Raw genomic sequence first — 21098 nt, forward strand, 5'->3', positions numbered from 1 at the left:
GCTTTCCCTCCCTCTAGCCCAATTGCGCGCGCGTGCACACACACACACACACTCGCACACTCACACACACACATTAGCTTTGCCATTTTTAATTAGAAACTGCCAAGTGCTAAGGAGAGAGCCAGCTCCCCCGAATATCAATCAACTGGAGTTGGGAGACGCTTCGGAAGAGAACTGTATTTTTCCCCTCGGAAACCGCCTTGGGTTTGTCATTCCCTGGATCTTCCCAAGCCCCCAGTTCCCACCGGGAGCGATTCCCCCCTCTCCTCCCCCCCTTCCCAAATAATAATACCAACAATGCAAAAAGCGTTTAGTCTCTTTTCCAGGCTCCCACATTGCCGGTTCCAACCTCTCAGATCCCGAGACGACTAGATGCGAATGTAAAGCGAGTTGTCGCTCCAGGAAAGAAAGCTGAAATGGGATTGTGCAAATTCTTGATACATCTTTCCCTCTTTTGGGTCCACTCGGCCTGCTCTCCCCATCCACAGCGAATGTTTGCAAAAGCCCCATCCCAAAATGCCCCAAAGCAAAACTGCGCCCCTAACCCACACGAGAGGAGGTGGGAGGAGAGGGAGAGGGAGGAGAGGGAACAGATTTCGGGATTTCGGTACATTTCTCTCTCCGCCACCCGCTGCTCTTACAAGGAAGGGAAAAGGTACAAAAATGAGGGGGATAGAGGGGAAGAGCAAGATCCAGAGAGAGGACTTACCGGCGACTTGAAGATGCAAGCTGAGCAGGGAAGCGCCGAAGAGTACAAAAGCCAGTTTTGGTACCCAAACACATCCAAGACTATTCTCCATATTTCAGCCAACACCGACAGAGATTTGGGTCCAGGACACCAGTACCACTCACACACATCTACTCACACACACACACATCCACACATGCACACACACACACACGCACGGAGCCCTTCTCCTCTTCTTCCACCTCCACCACCTCCTCTTTTCTTCCTCTTCCTGCTCCTGCCCTCGTTTTTCCTCCTCTTCTTTTTCCTCTTCTCTTCCTGAGTCTTTTCTCTCTTCCAAGATCAGCAAAAAGAGGCGGAAAAAAGTTCCATTCACTCCAAGAGCTCTCAAGAGTTAATTCAGGGAATTAACTCGAGGAAAGGAAGCAAACGAAGGAGGAAGAGATCCCAGATGCTTTCAATAAGCAAAAATATCCTGAGAGGGTGAGAAGGGAGGGAAACGGTCTGAGGGGGTAGTATCAAAAGATTGCGGTCAGATCCATCTCTTCGGCTGTGCAAAGTTTAAAAAAAAAAAATCCGTCGTCCAAAGAGCCAGCAACGATTTTCTTCTTTCGCGGAAGAGGGGAAGGGGGGGAAGGGGAGGGGAGGGAAAAGGGTGTCAAGATCTCACTTGTTACTGGAGCAGTCCACCCGTAGTATGTGAGCTGGGAGTTAGAGCTGTACCATCCATTGATCCGAACAAGTTGGGGGCTGGGAGAGAAAATGTGGAGACCGGAGGGAAACCAACTGGATCAGGGAAAGATTCTACAGGAAGGAAAGGAAAAAAGTGGGGGGGGGGGAGAGAGAAAAAAAAGACAGCCACGGTTTCCAACAACTGCATTCGCACGGTCTACATATGAATGAGCAGGGATGCCCTCTGTGGGCAAAGCGTGGGAAGTCACTTTTCTCAATGGATCCTGTTAAGACACGGTTTGCCTGCCACTTTTAACGGGCTCCTTTGTGAAACAGCTCTTTTAAATTATTTTTCTGGACTCACGCTGCCAAAATTGTCTGGGTTAGATGTCCAACCTTTTTACTTCACGCTCGTTCAGGCTCTGCCACTTATTTACTCTTCCGGGGCTTCCGATTAGGGTGAGTACCCAGGCTTCCCTCCCCTCCCACCCCGCTCCTCCCAAACCTTGGAACCCTGAGGCTGCTGTTCGGGATCGTTTGGACATTAAATTAAAAAAAAAGAAAGAAACACGGAGCACACAGCCCAGCAGCTAGGCTTGCTCCAAAGGAAGGCTCCCGAGGCTGCTTTTCAGAATCCTGTCCTGTTCCCAGGTTCAGGCCTTATTTAGAGAAGCAGCGTGGCTCAGTGGAAAGAGCATGGGCTTTGGAGTCAGAGGTCATGGGTTCAAATCCCGCTCCGCCAATTGTCAGCTGTGTGACTTTGGGCAAGTCACTTAACTTCCCTGGGCCTCAGTTCTCTCATCTATAAAATGGGGATTAAGACCGTGAGCCCCCCGTGGGACAACCTGATCACCTTGTAACCTTCCCAGCGCTTGGAACAGTGCTTTGCACATAGTAAGCGCTTAATAAATACCATTATTATTATTATTTCCATGCAGCGTCCCGCAGCTGATAGCAATCTGGCGCTGGAGACCTCATGAAGGAGGTTCTCGAGTTTGGGCCAATTACTTCCCCAGGTCTTAGTTCCCTCCCTACATCCCTGCCTCAAATACCGTGCAGAAAGAGGGGGAGGGCAAGGATGAGAGGAGGGTGAAAAGGAGGAGGAGGAAGGAGAGGAGGAGGAAGGAGAGGAGAAGGAGGAGGAAGAAGGGAGAGGGAGGAAGAAGAGAAGGAGGGAGAGGGAGGAGGAGAAGGAGGGGAGGAGGAGGTGGGGAAGATGAGAAAGGAGGAGAAGGGGGAGAAAGAGGAGAAGGAGGAAAAAGAGCAGGAGGAAGAAAAGAAGGAGGAGGAGAAAGGCGAAGGGGAGGAAGAGAAAGAAGAAAGGGAGGAGGAAAAGAGCAGGAGATGGAGGGGAAGAGGAGGAGGAGGAAAAGCAGGAGGAGGGAGAAGAGGAGGAGGAAAAAGGAGAGAAGCAACAGAGGGAGGGGGAGAGAGAAGGAAGAGGAGGAAAGGGGAGGGGGAGATGGACGGAGGAGCAGGAAGAAGGGGGGAGAAGGGAGAGAAGGAGGAGGAGAAGGGAGATGGAGATAAGGGAGGGGGAGAAGAAGGAGCAGGAAGAAGAGGGGAAGAAGGGAGAGGAAGAGTGGGGGAAGGAGGAGGGGGAGGAGGAGGAGGAGGAACAGTAGTATCCCTGAGAGAGGGGAAAATGTAACACTAATCGCCGCCCAGTTTGGCTGGGCAGAACACGCCAGGACACGCAAAAAACAACACAAAAATATTAACTGTGATAGGGCAGGGGACACCCAAGCAGCTGCTGTATGATGGGGGGCCTGATTCTTTATCCCGAAAACCGATATGCTCTGCCTTGGGCTGGGGAGAGAGCGGTCTGATCACCTTCAGCAGCGAAGAGTAGCACCGAATGTCCAACATGTGCAGCGCAGAATCCATCACTCCTTGCGCTGTACTATAAACTGAGCGCTCCCTCGGGATGAAGGCGGAGTAAACTTTTAGATGCTCGCGGCAGGCACCTCGACGTGGAGATTTGAGGAAAACTTCTCCAAAGAACAGAAGGGGGTGAATGGGGGGGTGGAAATTGGGGTGGAATTAGGGGAGGCGGAGGGGCGTGCGAATACACTTTTGGGAACCCGGAGTCTGTCGTGGGCTTAGCTGTGCCCCGAACCCCGACGGCGGCGCCTCCGCCTGGTTTCAAGGCCGGGGGAGAAGTCTGCTAAAGCCCCGAACCCGGTGGAGAGCGGACGAGGGGGGAGAGGTGCCCTCTGATGATGGGGAATGCAGAGAGTCATCCCTCCCTCTCCGAAGAGGAACTGGCTTCCTTCTTCGCACAGGCTGCGGATGAGGGATACCCCGGCATTTCTGTGCTGTTGCTCTTCCTTTCCCCCTCCTTCCCTGGTGCCCCACTGTCTTCCTCCTCCCCCTGCCCCAGGAGTCCCCTAGCTCCCTTCCGCCTTTCTCCATCTCCTCGTGGCTTTTCCTCGCCCTTCTCCTTTCCCATCCTCCCTTTCCTCCTCATCCCCTGAGCGGTGCTGCTCTCCTGTTGACCAGCCAGGAGTTTATGCCCATCAATCGGCTTCCACCTGTTTTTCCCTGACCATCCAGGAGCCCGGGCTCCACCACACCCATTCCCACACCCACCTCTGTACCGTGAATCCCACAACTATTCCCCCCAGTGCCACACCCCGTGGTGTTTGCAGATACCGATCAACGAAGCCAGAGCCGACTTAAAGCCTCTGAAACTAGTACAGAAAGTTAACACTTTTCTCCCACTCCCAAACATGTTTGTTTTCTTAGATCACAAAGAGCCACTATAAGGTACTTTGGAAATTAATTAGAGCTTGGACAGTGAGAGTAGCAACTTGATGGAGAGCTGTCTGCTCCCTGTTCCATCTCCCCAGGCTGAGAAAGTCATCTCTGTGTCAATCTGCTCCAGGGTTAGACAGGGCACTCCTGGGTGCCAGCTACAGGAGAACAATCATAACAATAATAATAGTAATGGTATTTTCTAAGCACTTACTAAACACCAGGCACTGTAATGAGAACTGGGATGGTTACAGGCAAATCAGGTTGGGCACAGTCCCTGCCCCACATGGGGCTCACAGTCTTGATCCCCATTTTACAGATGAAGTAAGATGAAGTGGTTTGCCCGCAGTCACACAGCAGACAAGGGGCAGAGCTGGGATTAGAACCCATTACTTTCTCACTCCCAGTCCCATGTTCTAGCCACTATGCCATGTTGCTTCTCAAGACAAGGCAGGACAGAGACCAAAGCGGCATAAATCAGTCGGGGAGCACAGAATCATAAGGCCTGCTCTAAAGTGGGTGTGAAATAGTTATTCCTCTGAATGACTTTGAGGGACATGTATGGGCCATGTGACTTGGGCAGGGTCAGAGCTGCGGGTTCCAGCGAGGAGGAAAGAGTAGAGGGGTCAGTTTCACAAGATATGATGTCTTTGACTTCCCTTTGCCTACTTATTTTCAGCCTACCAGCACAAGAGGGTTGTGCATCATCAGAAGAAGCTATGCATAGTGCTGGAGATATGAATAGCAGGGAACAGGAGACGGGGCAAATGTGGGATGGAGACAGGTGTGATTGTAGGAAACAGTTTAGTTTTAATTTGTGATGGGTAAATCTCAAGAAACGTGTAGCTTTGATTGAAAATAGAGGGTCGGTGCTGCTCAGAGGGGCATTTCTGAGTCCTGGCACACAGCCACAAGCAGGCAGTGATACCATGTCCAGGCAGTCTGCATACCCTTCAGTTGGGCTATGGCACACAGATTCAACGATTTCTCTAAGGAAATTCAGAGAATCAGATTGAAATTTGGAACAACTTGGTTTGTGGAATGCCAAATTGTCTCTTTTTTCTCCCAGTTTCCAATTTTCCATATCATTCTGTTGTCGAAAGTTTCTGCTTCCAGAATCAGTGCCCCTCATCCTTAACTAGTATTAAATATAGCCCGGAAAATAACATTTCAAAAATCATTTGGACCTAACAATTCTATTTGGCCCATGAATTCTGCACTTGACATCATCCTCCACATTGCTACACTGTGCTCAAACTTGAGGAGTTGCAAAATAAGGAGTCCTTGTCCCAACAAGTAGACCCACATTTATATGTCATCTCTGCAGTAGATAGAATTGAGTTCAATATTCCTGACAGCTGAGTTAATATTGTTAACATTTACCAAATGCCAAACCAAATTAAAAGCAGAATTGGACTTGGTCTTCCAAACAGATGGTTTATAATCTCCAGCACCCTCCAACAATGATATTTATTGAACACCTGCACTTGGCAGAACACCTAATATAGTATAGTACAGTTAGCACTATACTAGGAATTTGGCAACAAACCTCTGAAGTAAGAACTTTGTCCTCAAATTATTTAGGAGGAGCAAAGTGGGAATGAACTGCCAAATGTTTTAAAAGTAAAAGAATAGAAGAGAGTAAATGAGGTAAAAAGCCTAGGTACCAATAATAAAAACAAAGTCAGCAATTAGATATAAAAGAATAAACAAATCCAGGAAGGTAGTGAGGTTGGGAGGATCAGAAGTAGCCCAGGTGAGTATTTTCATTCTTTTTCACAGTCACAACAAAAATTATGGCAGAACTCTTTAAAATTCAAAATAGCCCTGTCTAGTTACAGCAGTGAGGAGAAAAAAAAATTGAAGAGCACTACACAGAGTAAACAAAATAAATCTGAGCAAATAAAATATAGAGGATTAATGCTTTTGGTTGTTTTAAATGGCATTTGTTGAACACTTTTTTATTGCATTTGTTAAGCATTTACTATGTGACAGGCACTGTACTAAGTGTTGGGGTAGATATAAGATAATCAGTTTGGACACAGTCCCATGTAGGGTTCACAGTCTTAATCCCCATTTTACAGATGAGGTAACTGAGGCACAGAGAAGTGAAGCTACTTACCCAAGGTCACACAACGGACAAGTGGAAGAGCCAGGATTAGAAGCTTGGTCCTTCTGTCGCCCAGGCCTGAGGTCTAGCCATTAGGCAACACTGCTTCTCAGTTGGCAAACGAGGAATTATCAGAGGAGGATCTAGGCCAATGGTTCAGAGTTGGTGAGCCAAGACAAAGTGGTGTGATTAGATGGCCTGCTATGTGTGCCCCACAAATCCTGTTTGACTTTTATTATGCCTGGGCAGGCATACTATTAAGTCTGCTTAACCATCTTCAGTATTTTGACAAACTCTGTGACAGGTTTGTGAGGAAGGTCAGAGGGCATACACACAATCACACATCCCTTCATGTTTCTGTTGTGCCACAGAACCAAAGAGGTTGATTTAGGCATCATGGTGGACATGAACTTGCACTATAATGCTGTTGCCAAAAAGGTTATGATGCTGTAGACTAGAAGCAGAAAGACAATATTTCTTATCCACAAAGTAATGCATCTATTATCTCCTCTATCCTCATCAGTTCTTTGGTTGTGTCTTGCATCATTTTTTGACCTCTAGAGTTTGGCAGGGAAGTGAGGTTCCTGGAGGGAATCCAGAAAAGGGCAGTGTAAATCACCAGACATCTGAAAAATGGCATCTCACTAAGAAGGACTCCAGACTGCAGATAGGCTTCCCAGAGAGAAGATATACCAGGTAAAAGTCCCCTTGTTTCTTGAAGCAGTCTGAGACTGCTTGCTCCCTCATTAAGACTATACTTAAAAGAGCACTGCCACTACAGACTAATGGTTCATTCAGTCAGTAATCTCTGCTTCTGACAGTGCGTGGATGTTTGGAGGAACAATCCTCATTATTTCACCATGTTTTAATTTTTCCCACGGATAATCTACCATGAACATTCTATTTAACCCACCTTGAGCCTTCTAACAACCCCATCTTTCCCTCTAATAATCCCTTTTGGACCTCTTACCTGTGACTTTATCCAAACCCTTCTAAAACCAACTAAGATTTCCTGTCTGCCCAGCTCCCTCTGGGACTATGAGAGACCCCCCCTCTTTGCTCCTGCCCTACCTTTCTTCCACTCCCCAGTGTTCTCTGGACTTAGGAAATGATTTCTGTTTCTAGCTCCACTAGGAGAACTAGCATAAAGGAAAAAAAAAGCTCATTGGCTTGTAAAACAGGAAAAGAGCTTTGAGTCTCCTTCAAAAATAGTGAAAGGGAGTTTTTGCAAATAGAAAGGGATCATTTTTTTGCAGCTGAATACTCTTGAAAATTGGTACTTCGGCATAGCTCTATCCCCAGGTTCTAAGGGAATTCTCTCTCTGATGCTGGGAAACTGCTGCAGAATTGGTCGATCTGCTGCTATAGTGGTGACTACCATGGCTTAATTGAGTCATTTTCTGTTTCCAGTTTGTGTGATTTTAAGTGATTCAGGAGGCCTTTATCTACAAGACGACCTATAACTACAGGTCTTACATAGAGGGGAATCTCACAGGATTTCAGACCTGTCAGATATTTGTTTCAATTTTCCCCCTTAAGGAAGCATAGAAGAGAGGAACATTGAGGCTTTGGGCATGTAACACCACAGACAGTCTGAAAGAGGGGAGGCATACCTGAGAGACACAGAGAAACTTTATCCACTGCATTTAACCATCAACAGGGACATTCACCCTAACTCCTTAGAGTAGTAAGGGGGAAGATCAGGCAACACATAATATGGTATTTAAGTGCTTATAGTCCTCTCTCTGACTTTCTCATCACTGGAGAAGGCACCACCACCCTTCCTGTCTCACAAGCCTATAACCTGGGTCTCATCTTTGACTCCTCTCTCTCATTCAATCCACATACTCAATCCATCACTAAATCCTGTCAGTCCCACCTACGTGACTTTGCTAAAATCCTCCCTTTCCTTTCCATACACACTGCTATCATGTTAATACAATTGCCCATCTTATCCCACCTGGATTACAACATCAGCCTTCTTGCTGACCTCCCAGTCTCCTGCCTCACCCCATTTCAGTCCATACTTCACTCTGCTGCCCAAATCATTTTCCCACAAAAACACTTAGGACATATTTCCCCACTCAATAAACTCCAGTGGTTGCCCATTCACCTCTGCATCAAACAGAAAGTCCTCACTATTGGCTTTAAAGCACTCCATCACCTTGCCCCCTCCTACCTCACTTCACTACTCTCCTACTACAACCAGCCCATATACTTCAGTCCTCTAAAGCTAATGTTCTCACTGTGCCTAGATCTCATCCATCTCACTGCTGACCTCTTGCCAATGTCCTATCTCTGGTCTGGAACGCCCTCCCTCCACAAGTCCAACAGACAATTACTCTCTCCCCATTTCTGAGTCCTCCAAGAGGCCTTCCCTAAGTCCCCCTTTCCTCTTCTCCCACTTCCTTCTTTGTCCCTCTGAATTACTTCCTTTGTTCATTCTCCTTCCCAGCCACAGCACTTATATACATATCTGCAATTTATTTATGTTAATGTCTGTCTCCCCCACTCTAGATTGTAAGCAGCTTGCGGGCAGGGAATGTGTCCATTTATTGTTGTACTGTATGCTCCCAAGCCCTTAGTACAGTGCTCTACTCACAGTAAGTACTAAATAAATACGACTGAATGAATGAATTAATGAATGAATGAATGTGCCAAGCCCTGTACTGGGCACTGGAATATATACAAGGTAATCAGTTTGGACACATTCCCTGTCCCACAAGAGGCTCACAGTCTAAAGGGGGAGGGAGAACAGGTATATAATCCCCACTTCCCAAATGAGAAAATTGAGACATAGTGAAGATAAATGACTTGCCCAAGATTATGATGATGATGGCATTTGTTAAATGCTTACTATGTGCCAAGCACTGCTCTAAGTGTTGGGGTAGATAGAAGGTAATCAGGTTGTCCCATGTGGGGCTCACAGTCTTAACCTCCATTTTTACAGATGAGGTAACTGAGGCACAGAGAAGCTAAGTGACTTACCCAAGGTCATACGGCAGAAAAGTGGAGGAGTTGGGATTAGAACCCAGAACCTCCGACTTCCAAGCCTGGGCTCTTTCACTAAGCCACGCTGCTTCTCTAGATCACACAGCAAGATCACAAAGCAGGCAAGTGAAAGAGCTGGAATGAGAACTCAGGTTTTCTGACTCCCAGGATCATTCTCTTTCCACTAGCCCCTCTGACAGAGTAGCATTGAAGTCCTAATGATACTCATAAGGAGACATTTCAACATATAAAGAGAATGAAAAACAGCAGGAAAACCTAGCTGTTGCTGAATGGCTGAGGGAATTGGGGGGATTGTAAGAAGGGAGGCAGAAAAGACAATTTAAAGATAACTTGAAGTATAAACTTACACAATGCCATGAGGTCTTAAACTTCTGGGGGCTAGGAGACACACACAGTAAGGATTGCGGGTGACTTGCTGAGGTAGATAATGTGTTAAGCTGTTAAAATCTTAAACAGTTTTTGAGGGTGCAAATAGCATTTGCAGCAGTAAGCAAAGAGTTAAGACTTTTACATGCTCGGCGTGGGAGCGGCTGTTAGTGGTACATTAGTATTTTCAGCCACAACACGCTCACATATGCATATACACACTTATCACCATTAGTTGTGTTATCTCCAAACATGAAAGATGCAGTGTGTCAAGCCAAAAAACCAGAAGCAGCAGGTGATGTCAAAATGCGCAACTTCTGCTCAAGATGACTTGAAAACTGCCTCGTTTTTCATGAGTCATGATCGTAGTAGTAAGTAAAGCGTGGTGTCTCTCCCAAACGATGGAGTTGATCATCACGAGCAGAAAGCTAATTCAGTTCGATCCATTGCATTTAGTGACTAGGAAACAACTGCTGCTTGATACCATCCTTTGGCTATTTTTATCCTCACTCAACTGACTCAGTGGACTTTAAGTTTCTATCTGTGGGCTAGCTTTGAACTCGAAGGAGTCTTAAATGCTCACACAAAAATTTTAGCCAGAATACCTCTCTACTGGATGTTATCCCATGAGGTAAACAAATAAAATCAACATTCTTTCCAGGTCTTCTGTATTTCTCCTTTCCTACTGTGTTTGTCGCTAAACCCTTCCTTACCTTATTCTTGGATTGTGTGCCCCTGGAGGGTAAGGGATCATGTCTCTCATCTGGGCATTTTTCCTAGAGATAAGTTTAGCACACACTAGGTACTTAATAAATACTAATACTCCAAGACTACTCTCCTGGCAAAAATTTGAATGTCCATTTCTGAGTCTGCTTTACTATTTCATTTTTTTATTTCTGAGCCAAATGTATATCCTTTTTTTTTTTTTTGCTAGATCAAGCCAGACCATTATGGAGACTTCATAAATATCAAATAATGAGAGAATAGTTCTGAAAACCCACACAAGACTTCTGTGATTGTGGATTTCATTGGTGCAGATCCTCAGAAGAAGGTGGTGGGATTTGAGAGGGAACATGGGGATTCTTGGCTGGGTGAGGGTATGCTGTGAATAGATTCACTGCGTTAGTATGAGATGCATCTCCCTGAAACTTCAAATGCCTACCAAGACCAAGGTTGTGAAATCTGTTTCAAAGAACCATGTTATGTAGTTTTCTTCCTCGGGCATTCCCCTGGGCACTGTACCTGAAGCGTTACCTCCTAGATTATAACCACCCTGATGTGTCTGGAATGCTAATAATTCAGGGTTTCCCCTGCAAATATGTCCTAGGAAAAGCCTAGCTTTGTTAGCTTGAAGGCACTCAACATATCAGGAATTCCTCTAGTCTAGGTAGGGAGCCTGTGTGACACTTTCCAAGAAGAGTGTAGACTCTCTGAAGATGGAGACTGGGTTATTCAATGGGAATGAGAGGGACCGCCTGCCCTAGGTGGGTATGTTGTGAATAGATTCATTGCATATCAACAGGTGTAGGTAGATATATATTCTAAAGCTAAAGTGGCCCAGACGGCTTGCAGACCACCAGTCCCACCCTTAAGTTTTCCTGAAGCTAAAGTGAAAAGGTTTGCTGTTAACAGCATGTTACCCAAAGGGTTGGGGTAGCAATTCTAGTCCATATAGAGTCTGAATTTCAAATTTTGCATGTGGAACCTGGAGTTGGTGCCCACTGATTTAAGGTTTGCCATTATAATTGACGCTTAATAAGCAGCGTGGCTCAGTGGAAAGAGCCCGGGCTCTGGAGTCAGAGGTCATGGGTTCAAATCCCAGCTCTGCCAATTGCCAGCTGTGTGACTTTGGGCAAGTCACTTCACTTCTCTGGGCCTCAGTTCCCTCATCTGTAAAATGGGGATTAAGACTGTGAGCCCCCGTGGGATGATCTGATCATCTTGTAACTTCCCCAGCACTTAGAACAGTGCTTTGCACATAGCAAGTGCTTAATAAATGCCATTATTATTATTATTATTACAAAATTCATATTATGCTGAGAATGGCCCCTTTAATTTGGTCACCATGTATGAAGACTTAGAAGATGTTTCTAAAAGGATTAGTTTTCTACCACCGCAATTTAAAACAATTTTAGAATGACATTACGTAGTGTGTGCAATCCCCCCCTTGTACATAGGTGAGGAAATAAAGCATGCAATCACATGGAGATTGAACAGGGGACTTAGTACAGTGCTCTGCACACAGTAAGCACTCAATAAATAAGATTGATTGAATGAATTAGCTTTAAAGCATTCTATCACCTTGACCTCTCCAACCTCACCTTGCTACTGTCCTTCTACAACCCAGCCCACACATGTTGCTCCTCAATGCCAACCTACTCACTGCATTTCAATCTCATTTATCTCTCCACCAACCTCTCACTCATGCTCTGCCTCTGGCCTGGAATATCCTCCCTCTTCATATCTGCAATTACTCTCCCCGCCTTCAAATTCTTACTGAAGGCATATCTCATCCAAGAGGCCTTCCTGATTAAGCTCTCTTCTCCTTTTCTTTGACCCTCTTTTGTCTTCCTGACTTACTTCCCTTTATTCATCCCTTCACATAGCCCCACAGCACTTATGTACATAGGACTACCAATCAATCTACTCATCAAGCAAAAACTCCTCACCCTGGGCTTCAAGGCTGTCCATCACCTCACCCCCTCCTACCTCACCTCCCTTCTCTCCTTCTACAGCCCAGACCACACCCTCCGCTCCTCTGCCGCTAATCTCCTCACCGTGCCTCGTTCTCGCCTGTCCCGCCATCGACCCCCGGCCCACGTCATCCCACTGGCCTGGAATGCCCTCCCTCCGCACATCTGCCAAGCTAGCTCTCTTCCTCCCTTCAAAGCCCTACTGAGAGCTCACCTCCTCCAGGAGGCCTTCCCAGACTGAGCCCCCTCCTTCCTCTCCCCCTCCTCCCAGCCCCATTCCCTCTGCCTTACCTCCTTCCCCTCCCCACAACACCTGTATATATGTATATATGTTTGTACGTATTTATTACTATATTTATTTTATTTGTACATATTTATTCTATTTATTTTATTTTGTTAATATGTTTTGTTTTTGTTGTCTGTCTCCCCCTTCTAGACTGTGAGCCCGTTGTTGGGTAGGGACCGTCTCTATATGTTACCAACTTGTACTTCCCAAGTGCTTAGTACAGTGCTCTGCACACAGTAAGAGCTCAATAAATATGATTGAATGAATGAATGGTCATAATTTATTTATTTATATTAATGCCTTCCTCCCCCTCTAATAATAATAATATTTTGGTATTTGTTAAGCACTTAATTATGTGCAAACATTGTTCTAAGTGCTGGAGAGGATACAAGATCAGGTTGTCCCATGTGGTGCTCACAATCCTCATCCCCATTTAACAGATGAGGTAACTGAGGCACAGAGAAGTGAAGTGACTTGCCCAAAGTCACACAGCTGACAAGTGGCAGAGTTGGGATTTGAACCCAGGACCTCTGACTCCCAAGCCCGGGCTCTTTCCACTGAACCACACTGCTTCTCTAATAATGTTGGTATTTGTTCTGCTCTTACTATGTGCCAGGAACTGTTCTAAGTGCTGGGGTAGATACATGGGAATCAGGTTGTCCCATGTGGGGTTCAAAGTCTTCATCCCCATTTTACATATGAGGTCACTGAGGCACAGAGAAGTTAAGTGATTTGCCCAAGGTCACACAGCTGGCAAGTGGCAGAGTCAGAATTTGAACCCATGACCTCTGACTCCCAAGCCCAAGCTCTTTCCACTAAGCCACCCTGCTTTGTTATATGTTTTTATTGTACTCTCCCAAGCTCTTAGTATAATGCTCTGTACACAGTAAGCACTCAATAAATATGCACGATTGATTGATTGATTGAAGAGATGTGTGGTGAGTGACCCTTCAAAAAAATGACCTGTAGAGTGTTGTACTGAATGGAGTTGCAGGGGAGGTGAGTTGGGGAGACCAGTTAGGAGGCTAATAAATAGTTTAACCATGACTTGAGCTTGTACTAGCGAGGTAACTCTTTTAAGGGGGAGGAAGGAATGGATCGGAAGATGTGATGTAGCAAGAACAGGAGGATTTACAGAAGATTGAAGGTGAGTTAAAGAAAAGTGAAGTGTTATCTATCTCGCGTTGCAGGCTTCTGGTATAACAATAATAATAATAGTATTTGTTAAGCATTTATTATGTGCCAATCACTGTTCTAAGCACTCAGGTAGATACAAGGTAGTCAGGTTGTCCTACGTGGGGCTCACAGTCTTAATCCCCATTTAACAGATGAGGTAACCTAGGCACAGAGAAGTGAAGTTACTTGCCCAAGGTCACATAGCAGAGAAGGGGTATTGACTGAGAGAGCAAAGTTAGGAAGAGAAACAGATTTAGGAGATCTTTATCAATCAACAGGGGAAGCAGCATGGCCTAGTGGATAGAGCATGAGCCTAGGAGCCAGAGGGTCATGGGTTCTAATACCGGCTCCAATACTTGTCAGTTGGGTGATCTTGGGCAGGTCACTTTACTTCTCTGTACCTCAAGTCCCTCATCTGTAAAATGGGGATTAAGACTGTGAGCCCTGTGTAGGACAGGGACTGTATCCAACCCTATTACCTTGTAACAAACCTTGTGCTAAGAACAATGTCTGGCACATAGTAAGCACTTAACAAAAATCATAATTAATCAATAAATAAGTGGTATTTATTGAGCACTTACGCGCAGAACACTGTACTAAGCAATTCAGAGAGAACTATATAACAGAGTTGGTAGACACATTCAGTTTTAGCCATTAGGTTTGAGGCACTAGAGACGTAAATTTGAGAGTTGTCTGCAAGTGGGTGATAAGTGAAATGGTGGGAGTGGATGAACTCCCAAAAAAGTGGTGTAGAGTGAGAAGGGTAGGGGACCCCAAACAGAGATTTATGGCACACCCACAGACCTAGGATGATAAATAGATGAAGAATCAGTGAACAAAACCAAGGAAATCCAGAGGTAGGAAGAGAACCAGGTTAGTACTTTGCCAACAAAAGCAAGATCTGATGGTGTTTTGTGGAGGGAGGGAGTCAAAGCGTCAAAGGCAGCTGGTCTAGGAGGGTTAGGACAGGGTAAATCCCATGGCGTTTGGCAACTTGAGAGTACCATGTCACTGGTGTGAAGGGATCCAAAGTTTCACTGTAGTGAGTCAAGAAGAAAGTTAGTGAGAACAAGTGATGGTAATGAGTGCATATTACCATTTCCAGGAATTTGGTTAGAAATGGGATTGGGGGATGATGGATAGAAGTGGATAGACTTGGATAAAATTCCACTTTTCATCACTTTTCATTCCCAAGAAGGCTAGAGTAATGCCCAGAGAACTCACTATTGAGCAGAATAATAGAACAAGGCAATCAACCTATGTTATTTTCTCCCTCTCTCCTGTGGACCGGTTGCCCTCCTTGCTTCCAACAATCTGTGTTTCAGTCCAACCCCAACACTGCCTCATTTTCGTGTCTGTCTCTGTCTCCTTTTCTGTCTACATCAGTTCCCGCCTTGTGCTGTAATGCCTGCTCTTTTTCCTGAACTTCTGTTTCCTCATAGGAAGTCTTTAAACTAGTCTGATGTGTTCCCTTGATCTCGCATGGTGTTGACTTTGTTGACTTTGGTCCAACATATTTTTGGAAAGCCATTTTCCAATAGAATATTATCCGTTTAAATTTGGGTTTGAATCTGCTCATAATCCACTTAGTGTTAGGCACCCAAATAATGACTATAGGTATCATATCACGTAGGAATAATTAACATTTAGGAGACACATGTGAAAGATGGGATTTGTTAAGTGCTTACTTTGCGTCAAGCAGTGTTCTGAATGCTGGGGTAGATACATGGTTATCAGGTTGGATCCCCACGTGGGGATCACAGTCTTAATCTCCATTTTACAGATGAGGGAACTGAGGAACAGAGAAGTGTAGTGACTTCCCCAAGGTCACATAGCAGACAAGTGGCAAAGTCGGGATTAGAACCCAGGTCCTTCTGACTTCCAGGACCATGCTTTATTCACTAGGCCATGCTATAGAAGTGGTGAGAAACCATCTCTCAACCTGTCCCAAGAGTTTCCTGACCCAGTGCCCAACTCAGGAGTAGTAAAAATGAGTAGCTGTCAATGTTTTGTTTTGTTCTCTGTCTCCCCCTTCTAGACTGTGAGCCCACTGTTGGGTAGGGACCGTCTCTAGATGTTGCCACCTTGTACTTCCCAAGTGCTTAGTACAGTGCTCTGCACACAGTAAGCGCTCAAAAAATACGAATGAATGAATGAATGAATCTGTCCAAATCAGTGATGGGCACCGAAGACAGGGACAGATGCCTGTAACTGCTGTCAGCTCTCTGGTCCATTAATGCCAATTTTTTTCTGCCAATGGTCTGAGATTTCCTAGCTTGTGATCTCTCTCTCAGTGTTTCAGGATCCATAAATATAAGAAATACTTAGGGCTGAGGGCCTGCTTTCCTCATTGTGCCCTCATTTTGTCAGTGGACTGAAGTGTTTGTTATCCAGGAGTAATTCTGACCTAGAGCTACCCCTGCCCTGACATAATAATAATAATGAGAAGAAGAAGAAGAAGAAGAAGAAGAAGAATAGTAGTATTTCTTAAGTGCTTACTATATGTCAAGCAATACACTAAATGCTGGGGTAGATAGACTATAATGAGATCACACTTGAGGCTCACAGTCTATATTTTAGGAAGAACAGGCACTGAATCCCCATTTTGCAGATGAGGGAATTGAGGCACAGAGAAATCAACTGACTTGCCCAAGGTCACACAACATCCAAGGGGCAGAGCCAGGATTACAATCCAGGTCCTCTGGCTCCCAGGCCATGCTCTTTCCACTAGGCCACATTATTTTGCAGTAAATCATCCATTTGATTGAGAGATAAGCACCTGACTTTTCCAGGCTTGCTCTTCCAAATTTCTATTCTTTAGGGGGGAGGAGAGGAGTGGAAGAGGGGGATGGAGAGGGTCCCCAGAATCCAGACAGGCAACTGCAGACACCACAAGCAACAGCTTTCAATTTGGAGAATTCTTAGGTCAATTAAGAAGAGTATTTGTGGCTACAATCTCATGGAATCAATAAGCGGCCTACACAACAATTATCCTATTCCCCGGGAATCCCAGAAGATTGAAGAGGAACTACTATGTGTCCTGCTGTTCTCCTCCATCCTCCTCACATGTTCTACCCAATGAATCTGTGTGCCTGTGAGTATTGCTGCGGTGTTAGTGAGCTGACAGTTTCTGGGAGCTCGTGGTTAGGAATTCTTCTCCTACCTTTTGTCCTATTATTTTTCGCTGAGTGTGGTTTGTAGGTGTCACTAGTGAAACTATTCAAGAAACTGGATGAGTCTTCTGTAGGGGATCAAGTTTTGCTTGTGGAGAGAGAATGTTCTATCAACTCTGTTGTATTGTACTCTTCCAAGCATTTAATATAGTGCTGAGCAAACAGAAAGCACTCAATAAATACCATTGATTGATTAATCAGTTTCATATAATAATAATAATGATATTTATTAAGCATTTACTACGTGCAAAGCACTGTTCTAAGCGCTGGGGAGGTTACAAGGTGATCAGGTTGTCCCACAGTGGCTCACAGTCTTAATCCCCATTTTACAGATAAGGTAACTGAGGCACAGAGAAGTTAAGTGACTTGCCCAGAGTCACACAGCTGACAATTGGCAGAGTTGGGATTCGAACTCACGACCTCTGACTCCAAAGCCCGTGCTCTTTCCACTGGTGAGGCATCAAGCATGATTTGGGCACGGTATCAAGTTTTGGGCTGCCTGCAAAAACATTTGGATAGGTATGGAATTTCCCAGGTTAAGATTGGTACATTAGAGGAGCAGCTTGGCTAAGTGACAAAAGCACAGGCTTGGGAGCAGAGGTCATGGGTTCGAATCCTGGCTCTGCCACCTATCAGCTATGTGACTTTGGGCAAGTCACTGAACTTCTCTGTGCCTTAGTTACCTCATCTGGAAAATGGGGATTAAGACTGTGAGCCCCACGTGGGACAACCTGATGACCTTCTATCTACCCCAGTGCTTAGAACAGTGCTTGGCACATAGTAAGTGCTTAACAAATACCATCATTATTATTATTATTTTAAACCTTATTGACAATTTGCAGTGTTGTGCTAATTGTGTAAAGTGATTCAATGAGTCATATTTATTGAGTTTTTACTGTGTGCAAATCACTGTACTAAGTGCTTGGGAAAGTACAGTACAACAGAGTTGGTAGACATATTCTCTGCCAAAATGAGCTTATGGTCTAGAGGACATAGCAATTTGCACGTCTTGTGTATGTGCCTCAGTAACACAGTCACCAGATTATAGCAATTCCTGAATGATGTTCCAAAGGCATTTGATGATGTTTAGAACTTGTTGCCCCTCTCAGGATCGCCCTCGAGAGTTTCCAGTTCTCTACCAGTCTCAGCTACAGGAGGGAGAGTCAAGCAGAGGCCTACCCATTCCATTTTTAGATTGGCCAGTGGCTCAAGAGTGGAAGGCAATCTGCTACAAGTCAAAACTCACCCATGCTGGGCAGCAACGGCTTGGGAGAGAGTCGAGGGCAGAGACTGGCGTTTACTGTATGGAAGGTGGCAATACTAAGTCACTTCTGCTTTTTTACCAAGAAAACTCTGTGGATTAACTACCGGAACAATTGCAGATGGAGAGTGGGGAGTTCTGGGAGAGATATGTTTGTGGTGTCGTTTTGGGTCGGAAACGACTTAACGGCAAAGACAAGAACTTGTTGAGCTGAAAGAGTTTCCAGGAGGATTGGAACTATATTCTCATTCCAGCTTCCAGATTCCTTGTTGTATCCTTAAGCAAGGCAGCAAAGAATAAGTTGGGCACAACCAGATCTACCCCACAGTCTTTTTTCACTCTGAAAATGATGGGGAAATTGTCAAGAAGAGCACTTTTCATTCTGGCTTGCCCAGCTAAGGATCTCTATAAAGTCTTCAGGATAGCCAAATCTGCATAGCAGTTTGGGAAGTAGCATGGTCTAACGTAAAGAGCACAGACTTGGGAGTCAGGAGATCTCGTTACTAATCCCTGTTCTGCCACTTGCCTGCTGTGTATCCTTGTGCAAGTCACTTCACTTCTTTGTGTCTCAGTTACCTCATCTGTAAAATGAGGATTAAGAATGTGAGACCCATGTGGGACATGGACTATGTCTAACCTGATTGGCTTTTATCTAACCCAGGATTTTCTTAATATAGTACCTGTTGCATAGCAATTGCTTAACAGATACCCAAAAAGCAAAAAGCCAGAAAAGGAAGCAAAGGATCCAGGAAGAAACCTGAAATCCTTGGTAACCCTGAGAGAGATTCCATTATGGAGACAGGGTTGTCTAATGGAAAGGACATGTGTCTAGGAGTCAGGAGCCAACACTACCACTGGCCTGCTGTGTCACCTTGGGCAAACCATTTAGTTTTGCCTCACTTTCCTCATCTGTAAAATGGAAATAAGAAACCTGATCTCCTAACCTCTTGGAATTTTAGTATTGAATGGGACAGTAACTGTGCCTGATCTAATCATTTTGCATCTATCTACCCTAGCACTTAGCACAATGCTTGTCTCATAGTAATCGCTTAATCAATACCATGACAAACAATCCTGGGAAATGTTAAGTTTAGTCCTTTTGTTCAATAGTACTAATGTAGACCATCCTAAAAGTATAGTTAGTTAATAATTTTATATATTATCATTTTATACCACAGTGACTTTAGTCATTCAATATTTTGGGAAACACTCTCAAAATAAAATAAAATAAAATAAAAAATGTATCTCTATGTGCCTGAGCAAATGCAACTACTAAATGGAGTACATGAGACACAGTACAAAATAAGTACTGTAATTGTACCCTCGAATGAACTCACACTAACACAGACATTTTTATTCGTGGGCAATTACTTAATTTGCAGCTGACAGGAATGTGCACCTTGAACGGAATACTAGCAGTGTAAAACCATTTAGTGGGTTATTTCAAACTCAACAAAATAAAACACCCCTTGGGAGAATGTTCTCCAGGAAACAATTATTTATCCCCTGGGTGAATGGACAAATTACATTCTAGTTCCAATGTCCAAGATTTAGTGGTTAAATTTGATGAATCAAGCTTCATCATCATCATCATTATGGCACATCATCATCATCAATCGTATTTATGGAGCGCTTACTATGTGCACAGCACTGTACTAAGCGCTTGGGAAGTACAAATTGGCAACATATAGAGACAGTCCCTACCCAACAGTGGGCTCACAGTCTAAAAGGGGCACATACTTCAATCTCCTTAGATACTGGTAAACAAGTATTCAGGTTTTGCCAAGGTTAAAGATTGGAGAAGATTTACTACAATCACACACATACACAAACAGGTATAAATATAAATATAATAATAATGGAATTTGTTAAGTACTTACTATGTGCAAAACACTGTTCTAAGCACTGGGGCGGATACAAGGTGATCATCATGTCCCACAAGGGGCTCACAGTCTTAATCCCCATTTTACAGATGAGGTAACTGAGGCGCAGAGAAGTGAAATGACTTGCCCAAGGTCACACAGTTGAACAGTGGCGGAGCAGAGAATAGAACCCAAGACCTCTGACTCCCAAGCCCAGGCTCTTTCCACTAAGCCATGCTGCTTCTATGTGCAAATTCTCTACCTTGTTCTTGCCTCCAGAATCCTCAGAATCAGTGGTGGCAGCAGCCTTAGGGAGCCCAGGAGGTAGGGTCAGGAAGTGACCTCCACTTCACCATGCTACTTCTCCAACTTGGTAGTCATATTCCCTTCCCACAAGAAGCTTACAGACTAGGCAGGAGACAGATATTATAATAAATTACAGATATGAACATAAGTGCTGAGAATAACAAGGGCTTAGTGACATCAATCAATGGTAATTCCTGAGTGCTTAGTGTGTACACATACTGTACTAAACACTTGGGAGAGTACAATACAATAGAGTAGATAGTTACAATCCCTACCTACAAGGAAATTTTAGTCTAGAATAGGAGACAGGCATGAAAATAAATTACCGACAGGGAAAATGAGTGAGAATAAGGACATATATATATATAGATAGATAGATAGGCTGTGCAGCTGAGTGTGGGGTTAATATCAAGTTTTAAAGGAGTTCAGATACAAATGCATAAATGAAGAGCGGATATGAGGGCTTACACAGGTAATAGTTAATAATAGTAACAGTATTTATTAAGTACAGAACACCATACTAAGAGGTGGAATGAATGGAAGAGAATACCCAAGTGAGAATTAGAATGTGTCCTTTATGGGGGCTCACAATCTGAGAAAGGATGATTAAATGTGAAGAGCCATAAGGAGACTATATTGCCTGGTGGAAAGAGCATGGGCTTGGAAACCAGGAGACCAGACTCTAATCCCAGCTCTACCACGTGCCAGTTATGTGACTTTGAGCAAATCTCCATGA

General features: G+C 44.6%; 1 protein-coding gene across 1 annotated transcript in view; it reads right to left on the reverse strand.

Moving 5' to 3' along the window:
* DCC (DCC netrin 1 receptor) overlaps positions 1-800 on the reverse strand; it is a 1045544-nt gene extending 1044744 nt beyond the window's left edge. The window contains exon 1 of the mRNA XM_038743415.1: positions 710-800. Within this exon, the coding sequence (XP_038599343.1) occupies positions 710-800 (91 nt within the window). The remainder of the gene's footprint in view (positions 1-709) is intronic.
* Positions 801-21098: the final 20298 nt, after the last annotated feature.

The sequence above is a fragment of the Tachyglossus aculeatus genome, chromosome 3 (assembly GCF_015852505.1).
Source record: "Tachyglossus aculeatus isolate mTacAcu1 chromosome 3, mTacAcu1.pri, whole genome shotgun sequence".
In the NCBI taxonomy this organism is placed as follows: domain Eukaryota; kingdom Metazoa; phylum Chordata; class Mammalia; order Monotremata; family Tachyglossidae; genus Tachyglossus; species Tachyglossus aculeatus.